At 45.3% G+C, this 21,893-nt stretch overlaps 1 protein-coding gene across 1 annotated transcript; it reads right to left on the bottom strand.

Moving 5' to 3' along the window:
- Positions 1-206: 206 nt before the first annotated feature.
- LOC131478658 (zinc finger protein 75D-like) lies at positions 207-11,678 on the bottom strand. The gene is made up of 4 exons (XM_058659170.1): positions 11,597-11,678; positions 5,626-6,150; positions 4,046-4,172; positions 207-313 (listed from the first exon to the last, which is right to left on the bottom strand). The coding sequence occupies exons 1-4, from the start codon at positions 11,627-11,629 to the stop codon at positions 207-209; spliced, it is 792 nt and encodes a 263-aa protein (XP_058515153.1). The 5' UTR covers positions 11,630-11,678.
- Between the last annotated feature and the right edge of the window lie 10,215 nt (positions 11,679-21,893).

Here is a 21,893-nt window from a genome sequence, read left to right as displayed (position 1 = left end):
ATAACTTTGGGATAAAGCTGAAGCTTTTCTCACACTACTTAGAGTGAACCGTTGCCCTTGCTGCGTGGCCTGACCCATGACATGTTATATATTTCAAAGAGAAAGAGTCTCATTTATTGGTTGGAAGCATATTTGCCGCATTCCCTCGAAAGGCTGGGTGATCTTTCTGGATTCTGTGGTTCACTGTGATGTTCTGTGCCAGTTGTCTAGCAGGAAATTTTTCTTTGTCTGTTTCTGGATACACGGCGTCGTGGTGGTGAGGGAGTAAAGATTACATGATACTTTTTGCTAGCATCATTTCTGAGCTTTAAACCTGTCAGGACAAACAGAAGAATGAGTCTGTTTCCCAGGGGAAGAAGATTATAGAAATGGAGTTTAAAAAGTCAATGATGACTGCTTTGAAAAGATGCAGGAAGTAACCAAATTCTGGGCCAGGTTGAGCAAAATCCCATCCTGCCACTTCCCCACGTCCCTCCCTGCTTCTGAACGCAGCCATACGCCCACTGAGCAGTGTAACAGATAAACAAGAGATAATTCTGAGAAATGGAAAGGAGTAGCTAAACACCACTGAGACAGTGGAGAAAGAAGAACAAAAGCAGTGTTTCTTCCATCTCCAATTCCAGCCCAGCTCCAGCTTTCAAAACCCTCAACCAATCCATGGAAGTGTGGCTCGGCAGGGTTATTCTTCTGCAGCCTGAAAGAGAAACTTTCTGGCAACAGCAGACATACCACAGACAACTGGAAAAGGAAATCTGCCTGGATTCATGTCAACAGGAGTGGCCAGTAGACCTATAGGTCCTCCACACTGGGCTGGAGATGCCCTCAGGCCCAGCTGAGACAGAAGAAGTACACGCAAAATTGGCAGGAGGAACCCAAACGTATTAAGAAGAAGGCATAGAAGGCCTCCTAGACACTGGAGCTAGGAGACCACTTCCTCTCAATCGGATACTCGGGTGGGTCGGCAAGCAGTACCCAGCCACTGCATGTGCCATGACCTACGAAGCCCCTCAGATTTGAGACACCCTTGCTCTCTGAGAGACATCCTCGCCTAGGGAGATGACCTTCACATCCTCAAGTAGCACTGACAGCAACCCACATAAATCAAGCAAGTAAAACAACACTCTGACAATCCAACTGTCGCAGCAAGCATAGCCCACCAACGGGAGAGCGCATCTGCACACTGAACTGCAGCAAGTACTTTGCCTGCTAGAATAACAGACTTAATAGGGTCCAGCTCCTGATAACTTGACAGACAACAGAGTAGGGTACAGCAAAAAAGGCAACAAACATCACTCACGAGACCCAGATAAAAGAAAATCACAACTTCAGTGTGCAAACAAAAGGAAGCTGATAAAAGGGTAATGGAAGTAAAACTCAAAAACAACAGAAAAGCAACAGATAAGACTGAAACATCGGAAACTGTGGAAACGAACTGGTATACTTCTTTCCATCTGAAAGGCCGAGTTGGAGACAGTGAGAAGAGAGAGACAGAGAGAAAGAGAGAAATACAGTGAGAGGGCGACTGCTCTTCTATTGGCTGGTTCACTCCCCAAATGGCTGCCAAGGCCAGGGCCAGCCAGGATGAAGCCAGGAGCTTCTTCTAGGTCTCACACGTGAGGGAGGGGGCTCAAGCACATGGCCTACCCTCTACTGCTCTCCCAGGCACATTAGCAATGCGTCGTATTGGAAACAGAGCAGCCGTGTCGTGAACCAGGCAAAATCTGGGAAGTGGGAGTCACAACTGGAAGCTTAAATCTCTACACCACAATGCCCGCCCAGGAGCAGTACACCGCAAAGTAAGGAGTGATACAAAAGCAGTCTCAAAGGAAATTTAAAAAAATCAATGAGCCTGGGGTCCGGCGCGATATCCTAGCGGCTTAAGTCCTTGCCTTGCATGTGACGGTATGCCATTTGGGTGCAGGCTCTAATCCTGGTGGCCCACTTCCAATTCAGCTCGCTGTTTGTGGCCTGGGAAAGCAGGAGAGGATGGTCTGAGCCTGGCGACCCTGCACCCAAGCGGGAGAGCCAGAAGAATGTCCTAGCTCATGGCTTTGGATTGGCTCTGCTCCATTCACTGGGGCCATTTGAGGAGGGAATCTCTGGACGTAAGATCTTCCTCTCTCTCTCTCTCTCTCTCTCTCTCTCTCTCTCTACATCTGGTTTTCCAACAAAAATTAATAAATATTCCAGAGAAAATGCATGTGTTTATATTTTCACATCTGGTTAGGATAGTCTATTATACAGTTACTGTACACTTCTCTAAATGAAAAACAAAAAGAATATAAAACAATACTGAGAAGGCCATTAATTTATAATTTGCATGGTGGTCGCCATATGTCAGAGAAAACATATGGTATTTGTCTCTCTGGGATTGATTTATTTCACTGAGCATGATGCTTTCTCGTTAGAACCATTTGATAACTTGCAGTATTCCATTCTTTCTAATGGCTGTGTGGTGATCCGTACAGTAGATGCCCCACTCTTTCTTTATCTACTCCTCTTTGAATGTGCATCAGGCTTATTGCCATGTCTTTGCTATTTCAGACTGTGCTCCTGTTAATCTAGCATCACAGGTCACTTTTTCACATTCAGTTTTCATTTCCTTTGGAAATTTTCCTAGGAGGATAGCTGTGTCATATGCCAGATTTTTTTGCAGTTCTCTAGACGCGCTCCGCACTGACTTCCATAGTACTTGTACTAGCCTACACTCCCAGCAAGAGTGAAGCAGGGTCCCTTACTCCCCACATCCACACCAGCAGGTGTTGTTAGGAGAGTGCTGCATGTAGGCCAACCTCACTGGGTTTAGGTAGAACTCAATGTGGTATTTATTTTTATCCTCATGATGGCTAGAGAACCTGAACATCTTTTCATGTTCACTAGCCATTTGATTTTGCTCTTCTAAAGAATCTCTACTAATTTACTGGCCCATTTTTTTGCATTGGGCAAATGCAAATCAAGCCGGTAATGAGAAGTCACTTCACTATGACCAAATCCTAAGATTAAAAAATACTGACGCTGCACACTGACAAGGATGCAAAGAAACTAGATTTAAAAAACTCAAACTGTATAGGACTAATGGACACACAAACACACAGACATAAATACAAAGTAAACTTGGGTGACCAGAAGAAGATCAAGCGATAACTTTGTGATCACTCTCATGGCAAGAAACGGAGTAAAGTGCACGTGGGTGCTGTTTCTATTGCATTTGAAAAATGCGTAGGGATGCAAAATTGAGCACAATGAAATATTCAGTTGAAACTACAGATGCAGTGCCTTTACAATATGAAGCCATTGTACAGATTTCTATTCAAACAAATTCTCCTCTTCTCACGATTACTCTTACCTATAAAACACATTCCAAGACTGTCCTTCAAATCTTGCAGACTTTGAGTCTATGATTCTTCCACTCAGTGTAATAAATAGCACCACTGTAAGGTGCAATGATAATGCTCTGAAAGTACAACACTGATGAAATGGGATGGCATTATTTTCAGGATATGTTCCAAATGTTTTGATGGGCAGAATACTACGTCCTATGTCTTTTCATCACTCTTCTGACATACAAAGAGAAAGATAAAAGGAAAGTGATGTGAGCAATGGGAATCCAGTGCTGTTGCAGTAAGCTTGGTTAGAGATGACAGTTGAGAAAGGAAGGGGGTGAGATGTGTAGATACAGGAGATAATCTGAAGAGAGAGCTCCAAGGACTTGATCGATTGCAGAACAAAAGCCTGAGGTCAAGGATTACAGAGGGGATTGTGACCTGATCAGGTGCTGCCCACCACTGAGACAAGAAAAAATATGGCAAGAGCAGCCTTGCAGATGGGAGGAGGAGGATCATCGATCACCATATCTATTTAGATGAAAGGAGTCAGACACGGAATAAGCAAGCTGCCGGCAGACGTGGGCACTGCCTCCAACCCACAATATCAAGCTGAGACATTCAGTTACCTGGAAGACAGAGACTCCCTCTGGGAAGGAGGCATTTTCTGTGAGACAAGCACACATTACACACACAACAGTGAAGAAAGGCTAAATATTTACCTAGGTAGGCAGCATCCTCATAGATATTTTGCATTACATCGCCATAGAGGGTCTTCTGAGAAGGGTCCAGTAGCTGCCATTCGTCGTCAGAAAAACACACGTTCACATCTTCAAATGTCAACAAGTTCTAAAGACGAGAACGAGAAGGGGTTGTGCATCCAGAACTGGCCACTACATCTCAAAATAGACACAACAGGTCTGGTGCTGAGGAATCAAGCAGTGCGCTCTCTAGCGGGCAAAAAGCAAAATGGCAGAAAAGAAGCCAAGAGTGGCACTTAACAGCCTTGGAAGTACCCAAGTCCCATTCCCACCTACAAAGCAACATAGGTGGTAGGCAGCAGCAGCAGTGAAAAGCAGAGCCAAGCATATTGTGGGACTCCCTGAAGACTCTGCGAAGTACACTTGGCCTACAAGTCAGGTACGATGAATGCACATGTCACCTTGCACTTTTTGAAGCTTTTACCCTCAGAAAAGACTCAAACGAGTGGGGTGTGCCTGCTGTGGGCAAAAAAGAGCCAGAGAAAACTTCTTTCCCTCTTTATGAGCATTCTGAGCTGACAGGACACCTTTGCAAGCACATCTGTCTGCCTGGAGGTGAGCATCCTGCACTAAGAAAGAACCAAATGTTCACCAGTCATACAGCTTGTTCCCCTGGTCATTATTTCCCCATAAATTCACAAGCCAGATTAAGGAGAAAACCAACCATAGCCCAAATTGAATGGTCCACAGAACTGGCCAAGAATGGCAAGTGTCTGAAAAAGAAGGACTTGAGGTCCGTCAGCATACAGTAAATGTGGTTTCATAGCGTAGCCCTGAAGCATGATTTTCTTTACACTCCCCTCTGACCCTAGGTTAACGTAAAAGGTGAGGCGGTTGTGTGTGTGTGTGCAGCGCATCCTCTACTCTCTTAAGTTTTCAGGGGCAGAGTTCATCACATGAATGACAGGGCTATGAGGTTTACTTATGTCTGCGCATCAGGTCAAAACTTACTTCCCACGATTGGGCCTGCTGCACTCCCCCCTGGCAGACACAATAACTGTTGAATGCCCGGGTACCTCAGTAATTCCCCCAAACATTCCGGTGGAACTAATGACTACAGATCCTGGGAGGAGAGCCTGGCCACGGGCAGGGTGCAGCGGGCACTGTGCTATCACTCTGCCTTCACTGGCAGCACATGTTTGAATCATTGCCATTTCCCCAATTCTTTCCGTCCTTTTAATTCTGTTTTTAAGTATCTGCCCTTCTCCAGAAGCTTGAAATCTAGGCCCACAGCTTTCAATTCATCTTGACCCTACAAGAGGAAAATAGCCATTTGTCTTTTCTTAAAGAAGCTGGGAAATCTCTGCCAGGAAATCAGAAGACTCTGAGCAGACTGAATCTCTCTCTCTCTCTCTCTGTGTGTGTGTGTGTGTGTGTGTGTGTATGCACACGCGTGTGTTTCAGATCCTGACTAGCTGACTGAAAGCAGCAACAGAGGAGTGGCTTGCGCTTCATTCCCCGATAATCCCCAAGCCTGATATGCACCTCCTCCTCCTCCCTGCTCTGATTTCCTGTTGCACATAAGGGGCCTTTCTTCTCACCTCATCCTTTGTTTCATCAGGTTTTCTTTGGAAGTATTCTACCAGGGTCACAGCCTGATTGATGGTCTGTGGACGATGCTTCTGCACCCAGGCTCGGGTCTCCTGGGGCAGAATGGCCAGGAACTGCTCCAGCACCAGCAGTTGCACCAGCTGCTCTTTGGAGTGTAGCTCTGGTTGCAGCCACTGACAACAGAATTCCTGAAGTCGGCTGGCGGCCTCGAACGGTCCAGGTGCCTCACAATAACAGAAGTTCCGGAAGCACTCCTGGGCTTTCTCGGGACCTAGGTTCCCTAGCGCTGGCATGCTCTCCTCACACTTACTGGATCTCCGCTGCACAGTCACCTTTGTCTCCCTGAGTGCCCTCACTGGGAAGTCTAAGGTGGCATCTACCTTCAGCTCTCTCCTCATCTTCCTTGGGGAGTGTTTGCCTCCTGAGTGCGCTACTGACATCAGCCCACCTCCACCTGTGACAATCGAGGTCAGAACTGATCCAAACATAGCGCCAGGATCTTCTTTCCAAGTGAACTGAGGAAGAGAAGAAAAAAATGTACATGTCAGCCAGAAAACACCTTTCACCTGCGACCTCCCATCAGAACTATGAACATCAGACGTATGCCCTGCTTCTTTGTAAAAACCATAGATACGGGGAGAGAATCAAGATGGCGGAATAGAGTATTGTTGAATTTGTGTTGTGGCTTTTCATCTGAGGGGATGATATTCTGCCATTACTCTCAGATCAAAGATGGTCTCCCAATGAAACTGTTGCATTTATCTGGACAATAAGATGCTGGACTCTCTGCATGCTCCATGCCCGCAATGATGGAATCATGACTGGCTATGAGCTGTACTGCTGTAATAATATGGAGGAAACCAATATGGGGGGGAGGGCTTGGGGAGGGTTGGGGGAATCCCAGAACCTATGGAACTGTGTCATAAAATGAAATAAAACAAATAATAATAATAATAATAAAACCACACAAAGGTATTGGGGCACTCAGTATTGGTAACTGCAAGAGTTAAGGTCCTCGGGCCCAGCGGCATGGCCTAGCGGCTAAACGTCCTCGCCTTGAAAGCCCCGGGATACCATATGGGCGCCGGTTATAATCCCCGCAGCTCCACTTCCCATCCAGCTCCCTGCTTGTGGCCTGGCATAGCAGTCGAGGACGGCCCAATGCTTTGGAACCCTGCACCCGTGTGGGAGACCCGGAAGAGGTTCCAGGTTCCCGGCTTCGGATCGGCGCGCACCGGCCCGTTGCAGTTCACTTGGGGAGTGAAACATCGGATGGAAGATCTTCCTCTCTGTCTCTCCTCCTCTCTGTATATCCGGCTTTCCAATAATAATAAAATCTTTTAAAAAAAAGTTTAAAAAAAAAGAGTTAAGGTCATCTTCTGCTTTACTAAATTGGGAATCACAGCTAAGCTCAGATGAGACAAAATGCCAATGAATGCCCTCTTTTTTGGTAACTGCTACAGGAAGTTCAGTGAGAGGAAATCTGCACCCACTGGCCAAAGGCAGCTTCAAACTATCCAACACACAGTCTGCTTCCTGTCTCACTTTCACGGAGACAACACAGATGAGTCGCCCTAGAAGTTGACACATCACGCCTGTCCTCTGTGTTTACTCAGTGAATCAGCTTGCCTCGGTACCTGTTCATGAGGACAGAAGCACATATGGGTTTCCCAAACCGTTTTTGCAACAGAACAAGCTTAACATATGATTGCCCACCCTACTTAAAACACAAACCTTCTTCACTTACTCGTCTACTTCCTGCACCACGGGATATTAAGCTTCCCAAGGTATAAACCGTGGTAGGCAATCTGGGATACAGTGAAATCAGAGTGGAAAGCAACATATGAAAGCTTTATTTCACTCCCATGTTTATTGCTGCTCAATTCCCAACAGCAATGATATGATGACTGGCTAACCCATATGTGGTATGCATGTACTATGGAATACTATTCAGGCATAGAACAGGAAGGAAATCCTGCCTTTTACAACAAAACGCTTCCAAGCAGACACCATCAAACTCCATGAAATTAAGCCAGTCTCAAAGAAAGCAAATACGTTTCCCCTGACATTTAGCAGCTAATATACAGAGTAAAAAATGCAGTGGGGCAGGCACTGTAGCACGGTGGGTCAAACTACGCTTACAGTGCTGACATACTGCACAGGCACTGGTTCAAGTCCTCACTGCACTAATACTTAAGTAGCTCCTGTTAATGTGCCTTGGAAAGGGGTGGTATTTGCCTGAAACCTTCATCTTCAACACAAAACTGGGAGTGCCAGAAGCAGCTCCTGACTCCTGGCTTCCAGCTCCAGTCCTCCTGACCATTTGTGGAGTGAACAAGCAGACAGAAGATACCCATGGAGGAGACCCAGAAAAAGATTCTGACTCATGGATTCCTGCCCAGCCTTTGAGACCATTATCACAGTGTACAAGTGGGTGGGAGTTTCCCTCAGTCTCAATACTTTTCACATAACTAACCACAAAAACTTTTTATCAGTGCGTGGCAGAGTCTTCAGGGTGGGGGAGAAGGGAAATCACAGAGCCTATGAAACTGTATCATGAAACAAACAATGAAATAAGTAAAACGTACTTGCTGAATCACCCTATTTGATCTCTGTGCAGGTCAACACCTGCCACGATGAGCATCCTGTGCTGTAGGCCACAAGCATGCACAAACTGAGGATCGGCTGCTTTTCCCATCCCCTGTGCCCAAGTCCACTACCAGATACCCTGGGTGGTCATCACTCTCACACAGTCACCCTGCCATGTGGTAGTTGCCCTGCACAGTTTCCCCAACGGAGCAGTTCTCAGAGTCTCTCCTTTGACTAATAAAATGCTTTGCCTGTATGGAAGACTCCCCACCCCTGCCGCCTCTCTCTGTGTGGGGCTCGAAGAGCAAACAGGTCACTGATTCAACAAGATGCCGACTAACAGTCAAGGTCACTGTGTTAACACATGGAGAACAAGACCACACCAAGGTAGAGACCTAGGTGTGAACCAGGGCGGGGGTCAAGTTGTTTCAAAGAAAGACTGATTGGCCAGGGCCATTTCCTTCACCTACCTCTGGCCTATGGGAGGTGGCTTCCACAGTCGTGCAGATGACAACTGATTCCTAGTTCTCTCCTGGAATTCCTCGCCTGAGGCTATTCGCTGCCCTATGTAAGAGTGTGTATTTCACAAACAGGAACTGCTTAGACAAAACCCCTGTCACGTCTGTTTGTAATCTGCGTGCCAGGAGGCTGGATGGCAGGCAGCAGGCTCACCCCTCCGGCAACGGGGAACTGGAGGAATCTGTGGGGGAGACCCCGCATCTCTCTCTCTCTCTCTCTCTCTCTCTCTCTAAGGAAATACAGGGCAGTGGCAATCAAACAGCATGGGACTGAAACAAAAATAGGGAAGAATAACAACAGAAGAAAGGGAGACGCCAGAAGTAGGTAGGACACACGTCAACAGGCAACTACTATTTGAGAAGCAAACGGAAAAGAACAGGGGCAGAAAACAGGCAGGAAGTAAGAAACAAGGCTGCTACGTCTCACCTCATAGAAAAACCTGCTATAATGTCTCACCTCATAGAAAAACCTGCTGTAAAAGGATAAAGGATCTAAAACTACACCATCACGTTACTGGAGGAAAACATTGGGAGCACAGAGTAAGACTCAGGCACAGGCAAACTCTTCTTAGGAAAAACCTCAGAAGTAGAGGAAGCTAAAGCAGAAGTGAACAAAGGTGACTACATGAAGCTTAGAAGTGTCCGTTCCACAAGGGCAACAGTCAATACATTGAGCAGACAGCCAACAGGATGAGGAGGATTTGTGCACTGTGCTGCTGGTAAGGCAGTAAGAAACGAACATCCAGGCTCTGCAAAGACTTCAGAAAATCAAGCCTAGCAGAAAGCAAAACAACAAAACAACAAATAATTGAAAACCTAATAAAAAGCTATTAAGGAATGCAGGAAGGATATGAAAGACACTTTCAAAAGAGCGATTTCAAAAGGCTAATGGACACATGAAAAGTGCTCAGGCTCCCTAGCTATCAGGGAAACACAGATGAAAACCACATTGAGGTTCCATCTAACTTCAGTGAGACTGGGCTGCATTCAGAAATCTGCTAACAACACCTGCTGGTGTGAATGTGGCCTGAAAGGTACCGCGTTTCACTGCTGGGGAAAATGTAGGCTAGTATAATCAGTATGGAAGCCAATATGGGCAGTGCTAAGACAACTGAAAATGATGTACTGTATGGCCCAGCTATTCCACCTTGGGGAATATATCCAAAGGAAATGAAATCTGCATTTCACAGAGCAGCCTGCAACTCTATATGTATAGCAACACAATGCACAATAACAATGACATGGAAGCAACCCAGATGCCCATGGAAAGAGGGCTGGATAAAGAAACCATGGTACATCTACTCCATGCAATGCTATTTATGGTCAGAGAAATGTCAGTGCCAAAAGGACAAAGAGCATATCTTCTCTCTGATATAAAGCAAGCATTAAGTAAAGTACTACACACACACACACACACTAACACACACAAACTGCACCGGGGGGATGATCACTCTGGGAAGTAAAGCTACGACAGAGTAGGCACCTCTAATCCTGAAAAAAAGCAAAACTCCCAATAAAGCTTACAACACCTTCCCATTGCATTCATATGTGCTCCATCTTTTCCTATACGTGCCATAGCTTCATGCATTTAAAGTTCAGCTTGGATCCATGAACTGCGGGACTATGCTACTGAGATGATTTGTGGACAAATAGCAGGAGAGGAAAATGTGGAGGGAGGAAGGAGAGGTGGAGGGATGAATCCCTGTGCCTAGAAAACAGTATTCTGCGAAAGAATAAAAAAAAAGAGCAAATAAAGAAAACAAATAAAAGCACAATTTAAATAACAAGACTCTGCCAGGATGCTGTTTAACAGAAGAAAATCATACCCAACAGTGACTACATGTGAAAATGGCCAAGTGCTTTAAGTGCAACCTAGGGCAGATTATTTCACAGCATTCACTGTTGTAAAACATCAAGGGCTTGGGCCCGGCGGCATGGCCTAGTGGCTAAAGTCCTCGCCTTGAAAGCCCCGGGATCCCATATGGGCTCCGGTTCTAATCCCGGCAGCTCCACTTCCCATCCAGCTCCCTGCTTGTGGCCTGGGAAAGCAGTCGAGGACGGCCCAAAGCTTTGGGACCCTGCATCTGCGTGGGAGACCTGGAAGAGGTTCCAGGTTCCTGGCATCGGATTGGCGCGCACCGGCCCCTTGCGGCTCACCTGGGGAGTGAAACATCGGATGGAAGATCTTCCTCTCTGTCTCTCCTCCTCTCTGTATATCCGGCTTTCCAGTAATAATAAAATCTTTAAAAAAACAAAAAAACATCAAGGGCTCAACCAACTGACCAAGGTCTGAAGTTAGGATCCAAGACTATCCCCAAACCGGGTTTTGCTTTCTTCTTCTTTTTAGTGTATGATTATGGAAAACACCCGAACAAGTTCCCCCTGTTCAAACCTTAGATTACACAACCGTGGTCTCCGAAAGAAACCTGACAACAAAATGCTGTCACTGGACAACACCAAGATGTAAACTCAGGCTCACTTGCAAACACGGGCTGCAGCAAACAAAAGCAAACTGGGATCCCGGTGGCCAAAGGCCCCTGTGCTCTTCCCGGTCAGAACCGGCTCGGCCAGCCCCATAACACACGTGCTCGCCGTTCCGTCCCCCACACAACAATACCTGAGGGTCACGGCCAGGAGGTTAGAAACCAACATCTTCGCAAACACAATCACGGGAAGACTCGCCCCGGCCTGGTTTCACAAAGCCCAAGATGGCACCCATGAAGCCTCTCCCATCAGAAGGCCCAACTCGTGCACACAGCCGTGAAATATGTGAGGAAAAACGACGTGTGGGATTGAGTCAACTTCCCAAGAGAAGCCCCTCGTCGAGAATTACCTAGTTGTGAATTAAACTTACACTTTCGAAGTCTCTGGACAGACGGGCCGCCATCTCGCCCCGACGCCCAGGAGAAGAGCTGTGAAGCAATCCAGTGGAAGAAGCCCTGTCGTGCAGAGGCTTGCTTTCACGACAGTCCTTGTACCCACCTTTATGCAATGTCATTGGAGGTTCTGAGATGATTGACAAGCACGCTGGCCACTCTCTCCAGGGTATGTGTGGAAGAGATACTAAGTAGACAACTACCAAGAGACGTCAAATAAACACTAAGTAGACAACTGAGCTGCCCGACTCTTGTGCTTTTCCGCACCCATGCATGGTGCTCAGAATTCAGCTCCAACACTGAGCTCCTGGTGCTCACCCTAGCCTCGCTCTCCTGTCCCTTGGCCTCTTAACCAATCTGACTCACCCAGTTCGCCACATCCAAATGGGGGGGGGTGCACAAGGATGGATTCTCTGGGGTCACACAGTAGGCATGGGTCTGGGGATGGTGTGTTTGACCTCATGTGTGAACCTGGAGTTGGAGCGAATGTGATACGCTTCCCACAATTTTAGGAAACCCTAGAGAAAAGAACAGCAAAGGATGTAACGCCTCACAACCCGGAGGGATTCACCAGCCATGAATTCGACTTTCAACCCCCCTTTAACGATTTTCAGTTGCTTTCCTGTCTTTTTCTGAAACGTCTCTTCATCGTTCAGAACACAGATGTAAGTCACCTGTTATCTGACATGCTGTTTTCGGGTCTTATTCCGCACCTACCACGTAGGTTGGAGCTGTAGGCTGTTCCAATTGTAGTTGTTCCAACTGTAGGTTCAAGAAATCTCACTTGCAAAGCTCCTGAGGTCCTGGGAGAGCCCAATGCAACTAGAACTCTGCCTTTATTCAGGAGACCCTGTGAAGCTGCTGCGTGCTGCAGATATATTTGAATCAGTACAGGAGGTACAGCACCCCCAGCACTGACTAAGCTAAAAGGTGGTACTCGCCATTCCCAATCCCAGATCGTTGGACACATGGCTGCTGTGCAGCACGACACTAAGCTTGGGATGTTGCCTTAGACATCGTGGCGTTCCGCAACCCATAGAACTTGAGACGCTTGAACTATCAGATCTCCATGAACACTTGTACAACAGTAAAATAAAAGGATTTAATTCAGTTTTAAGATGTGAGTAGCCTTGAGACAGAGGAGAGGCTTTCAGATTATTGTTTCATAGTATGAACACAGCTGTCATCCATGATGGCTTTCTGGTTAGTGACTACTTTTTGGCAAGTGTAGATGAAAATCTATATGAGACTTCATCCAGATTTGGGCTTGTAATATGGGAATTGGAAAAGAAGCAGAATGGCCAACAAGTTGGAATGGATTCTACCAGCACGCACAAAAGGCCCTGGATTTTGGAGATGAGCTGTGTTAGGAGGGGAGGCCAGGTCGACACTGTATGGTCATGTGATTCTCCTTCCAGAATCTGCCTGGCCTTTTACCATGTCATTGAGCTGGTCCCTACCCTGATTTCTGCAGTAAGCGAAATTCTCAAAGTTGTGTGATGGTGCACTGCTGCAAACATGGTGTTACAGGTACCTCTCACATGCTGATTTCAGCACAGGCACAATTCATGATCATTTACCTCAGTTCACACATGCCCCATTTGCATGGCTTCCTAAGGACACAGTTACTGACAAAAGACCTGGGTACAGGCTTGCTTGCTTAGATTCATATCTAAGTCTTCCTCCCTTCCTGCTATTGAACATCAGGACATTTTGCTTTCTCCATTTCCTTGTGTCAATATGTAAGGTGATTGTCGGGTCCATCACACTGGGCTCTCATCACCTTTGTCGAAGCAAAGACTAGAATTGGGCTGATACTTGTCACAGCTGTAGCTCTGCCTTGAAGTGAGCTATGGTTTTCACACCATTTTCTCTTAACCAGCTGCTTTCTGGAGCCACCTGCCCGCCACATTGCAAGCCATATTAATCAACGTTTACAACCGTATTGGCTACTGTCCTTTCAGGTAAACTGCCTCTGGAAAACAGTTTGAGGTTTAGTGTTTTGCCCCAATTTTATTTAAGTTTAATCTCACTCTTTGTAATGGTGAATGAATCAATTCTAGCCAAAGTGTTTCTGTGGATGTTTCATCTCTACAGATTTAGGATGCTGTCTTATTTCCTTCCAGCGGATTAAATTTGGACCATTCTCAGATGTAATACAATGCAATATAAACTAAGACAAGAAATCAAGATAAGACAAATGTGTAAAGAAGCAAAGTACTGAAATTGTAGAAACAGATTTCAAAAAATGGAAACTGGACTCAAAAATAGGTTTTTTTTTTCTATTTTGAAATCAAAATGGTGTGTTTTTAACCTTTTCATTGTTTCTCTTGAACTTATGTAAAGTGACACTGCTTCACCTTTTTTCACAGAACAGTGTTAGACGCATAGAGGTTCGTCCCTCATCTCCTTCCTGCCTTTCCCCCGTACTGTTTTCCCCCAACCTATTGCAATTGCATATTCATTCACTTCACATCCACAGGCTTCACTTCATAATATAAAATGGTAGAGAAAAAGAAAAGTGAGAGGAAGTAAAAGAAACCTAAAGCGAAAATGGAAATCCTCTTCAATTCAGGAGTATCGATCACTCTGCACACAGCATGTAATTCCCAGCTTGTCACAGATCGGAGAGAACACATGATATTTCTGCTTTGGGGAGTGGCTTATTTTACTAATACGATGATTTCCAGCCGGGACCACCTTGTTCCCAACGACAAGCTCCCAGGCATTTTTATGGCTGTGTCGTATTCCATCAGTTGTTGGGCGTCTGGGTTGGTTCCACATCTTAGCTATTGTACATGTGCTGCTATGAATGTGGTGTTATATGAAACCTGATATGCAGATTTCAGTTCCATTGGATATATTGCCAGGAGAGCGATGGCTGTGCAATATCATAGATCTGTTTTTGGTCATCTCAGATGTCTCCACACTCTCTTCCCTAATGTTTTTCTTGGTTTACTTCTTCCCAGGAGTGCCGCAGGGTACCTATTTCCCCACATAATTACCAGTGTTCAGTCATTCATTTTTTAAGACTTCCACTTGAAATTAAGCATCAGGGAGAGTCCTGGAGAGAAAGAAAGAGAGAGAGAGAGAGAGAGAATGAGAGAGAGAGAAATGAGAATGAATCATCAGCTGGTTCAGCCCCCAAATGTCAAATGTCCACAACTTCAAAGTCAGGAGCTTCCTCCAGACTTCCACACCCATATGACCACAAGGACCCAAGGAACTGGGACAGCTCTGCTGCCTGCATAGGTCACTAACAGGGATCTAACTGGAAGTGGAACAGTTCTGATGCAAGGCGATGTGCCTATGGAATGCTAGTATTGCACATGGAGAATTAGCTTGCTATTCCTACATGCCTGCCTGAGCATTTGGGTGTTTGTTTGTTTGTTTGTCTGTATTTTGATATCTATATGACAGGCAGAACCTTCTAATGGTTTTTATTTGCCTTTCTGTGATAGCCAAAGCATCAGATCATTTCTTCAACTGCCCATTAGCCATTTTAGTTTCCTCTTTTAAACCGTGACTGCTCTTTTCCTTAGTCCATTTCCCACCTGGATTGTTTTTTGTGATGTTTCTGATTTATTTTGCTCTCTGCAACTCCTGAGTATCAATGTAGGAAATACCTTATAGCTCAGGATGGGCTCAGCCTTTTTTGGAGCTAAAAATGAGCAAGCTGAGTTAAGTGGTGAGCATGGGTGAGGCTTGTTCCTTTTTTGTTTTGATGGGGCACTCTTTCTTCACAGTGATTCCTCCTGGAAATCCTATCAGTTATGCGGGACCAGCACAATCCAATGAAGTCTCTGCCAGAGAATAGTGGGAATATGCATATGAAATGCATGCATCATGGCCTCTTGGCCATGGAAACCATTGTAGATGATTGGTCATTTATCTGAGAACCATGGGACAGTAAGCCACCTGCGACACAATTGCCCAGCACAATAAGACAAACAATAACACTCTTAGCTATGTCACTAAGCCTCTGTGATTTTCACTTTTCCAGTTTTGTTCCACACTAGGGAATGGATACCCAGGGTACACCTCAGAATATCTGTGGTGCCCATGTGAGCACTAAATCCTACTCTAATACACACTGGGCAATCTGGGATGTCTTTTTTAAAGATTTATTTATTATTATTGTAAAGGCAGATATACAGAGAGGAGAAGAGACAGAGGGGAAGATCTTCCATCCAAGGATTCACTCCCCAAGTGACCGCAATGGCTGGAGTTGAGCCAATCCGAAGCCAGGAGCCAGGAGCTCTTCCAGGTCTCCCATGCGGATGCAGAGTCCCAAACCTTTGGGCCATCCTCAACTGCTTTCCCAGGCCACAAGCAGGGAGCTGGATGGGAAGTGGAGCTGCCAGGATTAGAACTGGTGCTCATATGGGATCCCGGCGCATGCAAGGCAAGGACTTTAACCACTACGCTATCACGTTGGGCCCCAATCTGGGATATCTTAATCTTTACTGTCATACACATTGAATGTCCAAATGACCAGCTGCACCTATGCTGCAGGCACAGCATCAAAACTGACTTTATGCCACAGATTCCTGCATTTTTCTGGTAGTTGAAGATCTGAAGAATACTGTGTGCCTGTTTTGCCCACATGACAGTAACGGTGTTTCTGCTACCAGTTGTGCACATGTGCTCTGCTAGGAATTCATGAACCTGAGGCTGTAGCACAGTGTGTATATATGTGTGTGTGTGTGTTTATGTGTGTTTCTCTGTGTGTGTGTGTGTGTATGTGTGTACACCACTCTATCTCAGTGGTGTACAGCTTGCTGTCCGGCTACCAGTCTAGACTCAGGGAATGCCTACTTGTTGCACTTTTAAAATTTGCTAAACTTACACAGGCACAGATGCTGATGGGTACTAAAGCCATTGGACATGCTTCATTGACGTTTTGGTGGCATTAAGCCCCGGTTGGGGCAGTTGTCACTGTGGTTGGTGGAGGGAATAGAGGCAGATCTTCCCTCATGATGATTGGTGGGCTCTTTGTCCCTTGCCATAGCTACAATATGGGCCCATAATCATTGCAGTCTTTAAGATGCTTAGTCAAGCAATGATATTCAGAGCACTGTGATTTTCAATCAGTGAGCAAATACCCTTTTTCCCCTGACTTCAAAACGGTGCTGACTTCTTCCTGGTCTTACTACAGAGGAAATTCGACCCTCAAGCATACATTTCTGGGGACACTCCTGTTACCATTGCAGCTGGAGTCCAAATCCAAAGCTAGAAGCATTCACCAGATTCTACACCAGAGGATATTAACTGCAAGCCTGGCTATGACAGTCTCCTGCAAGCTGGTTGAGCAAGATGTAGACTCAGCCCTAGTCAGGTCCCAGGATCCAACTACACTGCTTCTGGCAGCCACTGCCTAGCTGCTATGTTCACACATTGCTGTCTACAGTGTTTCTGCTCAGGATTCTCTGAAATTTCCCCTTGGGGACGCACTTCTCCTCCATCAGCTCCTTTTAGCCAAAATCTACTAGGTTGTTCCACATTCAGGACTCTCTTGTCTGTTTTTTTTCCAACATTTTATTTAATTTTATCATTTTATTTTATTAAAAGAGTTACAGAGATAAGGTAAAGGCAGAGGAAAGAGTTTTGCATTTAGTTGTTCACACCCCAAAAGGCTGCATCAGCCAGGCCTGGGCCAGGCACAAGGCATGACTTTCTTCCTGATCTCTTACATGTGTGCACAAGACCAAGCACTTAAGACATTCCGTAGTGCTTCCCTGGCATATTATTCAGTATCGGAGTCCCAGAGAGAGAGATTTTCTATCTGCTTGTTCACTTCATAGATGTATATACAACTCTGTCTGAGCAATATTGCAAATAGAAGAAAGGAGATTATTTTGTGTTTCCCACATGGGAAGCAGGATCTGAGCACTTGGGACATCTACTGTTTTCCCTTGGCCTTTGGAAGGGTGCTCTATTTGAAGTGGAGCAACTGGGTCTTGAACTTCTCACCATGTGAGATGACAGAATCACTGGGGTGGGGATGAAGGCTTTGCTTGCTCTAGCACAACACTGACCTCATCCTTAGTGCACCTGATCATTTGCATTCCCTCATTTTTTTCAGGCTTCTTCATTATGTTGATTTGTGCAGATTGTATGTATTGTTGAGCAGTCGCAGGTAAAGCATGAACAAAGGCACATCCCAGCAAAGGAAAGGACCCAGTGAAATTACTCAGAATGGGTCAAAACAACCCTGAAAATGCTTGCGAATCTGATGCCAAATACTCTGCTGTTTACTTGGAAGACAGATGGGAATACCTAGAAATATAGTTCTTGTTCCATTATATGCTTGTCCTGATGTTTGAACTAGCAGAATGAGTTTACACACACACACACACACACACCTCTTACCCCCCCACACACACACATTCTTCCACAGAATCAGGAATCATTTACAATGATGTAATACACACATCTGTATAACTAGGCTAGGGAATGCTGCACTTAAATGATGATTGTATCATTTGAACCTATACATTCTTTTTCAGACACCAAATTTTAACCAGTTTAAATGAACGTGTCCCCTTCTGGCATCTCTTAGAAAAATGAGAAAAGTGCATTTCATTTTTGCATGTACTTCTGCAATGAACTGTGTTAAAAGGCATGGAACTAACCATTGATGCTAGAAACAACTTAATTGTTCAAGATCATTCTTGGTTCCTTGAAAACAGTTGCAGGACTCCCCTTCCCTGCTATTCTGGCAGCTGCTGTCCCTCAGGAGACAAGGCAACAAACTCAGAACTGTGAAGTACAAAACAGAGAGAACCTGCAACTTCAGTATCCCTGAATGACACTGTAGAAGCTCCAAGCAACACAGACTTATTAAGTAGGTGAAAGGAAAAAAAAAAAAACATTGTTTTCTTTGTTGGTGTTGTTATTAATACTGCATATATGAATCCAATCTTAGTAACTATAATATTATGTACATAAAAGATACTATTATTATTATTACTATAGACATTAGAAATGCTCTTATAAATCTCATGTGAATAGAGAACCATGAGACAGGCTTTTGGAGAGTAAGATAAAGCTTACCGTGGGAGAATTTTAAGCTTCTTTAGGCAATGTTCAATGGAGTTTTTCTTAATAAGCTTAGGTTCTTGATAAAGTATTCTAGAAAGAAAATGCACTTAATTTCAATTTACCAGGTGCTTTCACAATTTACAATTAGACCCAGTACAGTGGTGTAACAAGCTAATCCTTCACATGCAGTGCTATCATGCCATATGGTTGCCAGTTCTTCTTCTGGATTCTCCACTTACAATCCAGCTTCCTGAAAAAAGGCATGGGAAAGCAGTGGAAAATGCCTTAAGGTCTTGGACCCCTGCATCCATGTGAATGATCTACAAGAAGCTCCTGATTTGAGTTTCACACCACCCCAGCTCTGGCCATTGTGGCAATTTGGAGAATGAATCTGTGGATGGAAGAATCTCTGCCTTTTGTGTAAATTGTGATAGTCATTCCTGGTTTGGGGCATTGTACTAAAGCAATAAGAAGTATGGAGCATGCTACAATAACAGTCAATGCTCACTATAGATGAAACAGCTTTGCTGGGGAGGTGAGTAGATTTGGTATTCAGATCATAAGTGACAGCTGATACCACAAGTGTGACCAGTTGAGGGTCACTATTTACAGAGCTTCACAGTCACTTGCAGACCTGAATTTTACATTGTTAGGAAGGGACTAAAGGTAGCAGGCTCTGTCAAAAAGATAAAATGCAAAATCTTATTTATATTGTTTCATATGGAAATGAAAATTGTCTAAGCTCATATTAGCTACACTGGGCTTATGCGTGTACTAAAAATAAAATGGATGCAGTCTCTGCAGGTGAGTGCAAGAAGCAAGGCAAGGAGCAGCCCAGACAACACCAGGTTACAGTACCCACTGGTATACATGTGGGTCAGCTCTGGGGACAGACCAGTCTGGGCCAGCACATAACTCCCACTGGCAGATCTGAGAACCAGGACAGTAGGAGCCAGATTGGGCTGCAACACCAGCCAGTTCACATTAAGATCAGGACAGCAATCAGGCTGGACTGGGACAAACTGCAACACCCACCAGCAGGAGCTGGAATAGAGGACAGACTAGACTAGGCCAGGCTGCGCAATAAGATTGCGGACACTGAGGTGAGGCGAGTCATGCCAGCCTGGGCCCAGTAGGGACTGGGTACGTGAGTCCCAGGGACAGGGTATCTGATAGGGCTCAGGTAGCATGGATCAGGTCCTGGGGCCCACCTTTCTGGTAGGGGCTGGGTTCCTGAGCCCCGGGGATAAGGGAACTGGTGGAGTTTGGGTCGCTTGGCCCAGATTCTGGGGCCTGCCTTTTAGGTGGGTGTTGGTTTCCTGAACCCCAGAGGTGGGGGATATGGAGGGCCTTGGGTTTCCTGGGCCAAGTCAAGGGGCCCATCTACTAGGTGGGCATCGGGTTTGTTAGTCCCAGGGGTGGGGAATTCGGTGGGGCTCGGGTCACCCGGCCTGAGTCCAAGGACCTAAGTGTGAGGTGGGTATTAGGTTGGTGAGCCCCAGGAGTGGGGGATTCAGCAGGGCTTGGGTCTCCTGGCCTGGGTACTTAGACTCACCTGCAAGAACATGTCCTCCTTAATAAAAAAGGTGGAAAAGTGGACATAGGCCCTGTTCTAAAAGGAGAATATGGCAGCACATTTGGTGCTGTAGCAGAAGGAGAACAGAATAAACTGGGTGACTACTCCAGTTAAAGGGTGACAGCAGAAAAAAAAATGGTGAATGGAGTCAATGGACATTGGGAGGGTGACATCATCCTTGGATTGGTGAAATTGGCACTATTTCAGAACTATCCAAACCACTTGGATGGAACCCTCGGAATATGTACACACTGAGACTCTGGGTTGATATGAGGTGGCGGTTCCTCATCCCTAGGTACTGGAACGTGTGGTAAGTCATGAGTGGTTTCTTCCTTTGTCTTTTTCCTTCCCCCAGGAACAGTATTAAGCAGCAGTAAATTTGGAAACAATGAGTTCACTCAATTTTGCCTAAACATCGATCCTTCCCACATTGATCAACCATGTAATCATTTTTTAAAAAAAATAAAAAATGCACCCTGGAGAGAAGAAAAAATAAACATGTACAATCTTAATGGTGAACTGCATGTTGTATAAACTGTACCTCTATGCTTCAATATTTGTCTACCATCAAATGTGCAGCAAAATAAACTGTGCCCCACTGTAGGGGCTGTAGTTTGTGAACTCTACTCAGGATTAATGTCTTATTTCCTTTCTCAGTGCTCCTGTACATCACTGATCTGAGTGGCGTTTAATGCAACACGTGTGCAATCCCTGCGCTGTGCACCTGGGAGAATCTTCTGCTCAGGACACTGTAACCCCAGAATCTCCAGCAGGTAGGTAGCTTCCTGCGCCTTAGTTCCTTCCCTTCCCACATGCAGAAAGCATGTGGCTAACTCACTACATCCTACTCTCAGGGTTCTTCTGCTATTCAGTTTTCCAGTGAGGGTCAGCTGACCTTCAGTACTTTCTTCCAAATTATGGCAAAAAGCCTCAGAACTGCTGTAATGCCAGAGGCAAAATATTCAAAGTACACCATGGTTTGTCTGCCTTGTGAGAATAAGAATGCTGGATTTGCCATATGCATTAAGAAAATTGATCCCTCACCCTAAGTACTGCAGCCCAGGTGGTACTTTGATGCGCCCAGTGCAGGGAAAAATGCCTCTGGCACAGCAGCTGTGACTGAGTCCCATCTGAATGCACTCTATAAAATTCATTTGCTCCTCTCAATAGGTAGGAGTAGACTGCCTTTGCATCTCTTCTGTATAGTTGTTGCCTTTCCTATAGGCAACCTGGTTGTGGAGCTACTTCACATTATGACTCCATGGGGACCTGAGCTGCATCAGTTCTCTCTTGTCCCAATTGTGTACCCTGATGCAAGAAACCAAGAAAGCAGCATATGAGGTTCAGCATTGTTTCCTTGTGCCCAAGACTGAAAACTCTGCAGATGGCACATGAAAATCATTCTTAAGGGGATAAACCATGGAGGGAATACCCACATTGAGAGGTAAAGACTCAGCACTTGATATGGGAAATTCAAAAAACAATGGCTGAGAGGGCCTACTGAACCACAACACAAACTGAGAACAGTAAAATCTCCATCAACTTATATATAAAATAGAGATCAAGAAAAGGAAATCACCATGTAAATAAATTAAAATACAAATGTCTCTGACACAAACAGAAACAGCAGTAAAAGTTATTAGACAGGATTAAGG

Source organism: Ochotona princeps, chromosome X, assembly GCF_030435755.1.
Source record: "Ochotona princeps isolate mOchPri1 chromosome X, mOchPri1.hap1, whole genome shotgun sequence".
In the NCBI taxonomy this organism is placed as follows: Eukaryota; Metazoa; Chordata; class Mammalia; order Lagomorpha; family Ochotonidae; genus Ochotona; species Ochotona princeps.
The sequence above is the reverse complement of the archived record's forward strand: the minus strand, read 5'-3'. Positions and strand labels throughout refer to the sequence as shown.

Excerpts from the sequence above, each read along its gene's own strand:
- LOC131478658 (XM_058659170.1), bottom strand. The coding sequence starts at position 11,629 with ATGGCGGCCCGTCTGTCCAGAGACTTCGAAAGT. Across the intron at positions 4,173-5,625 it reads CTGATGAAACAAAGGATGAG|AACTTGTTGACATTTGAAGA; the intron begins GTGAGAAGAAAG and ends TCTCGTCTTTAG. Across the intron at positions 314-4,045 it reads TGAGGATGCTGCCTACCTAG|GTTTAAAGCTCAGAAATGAT; the intron begins GTAAATATTTAG and ends TTGTCCTGACAG.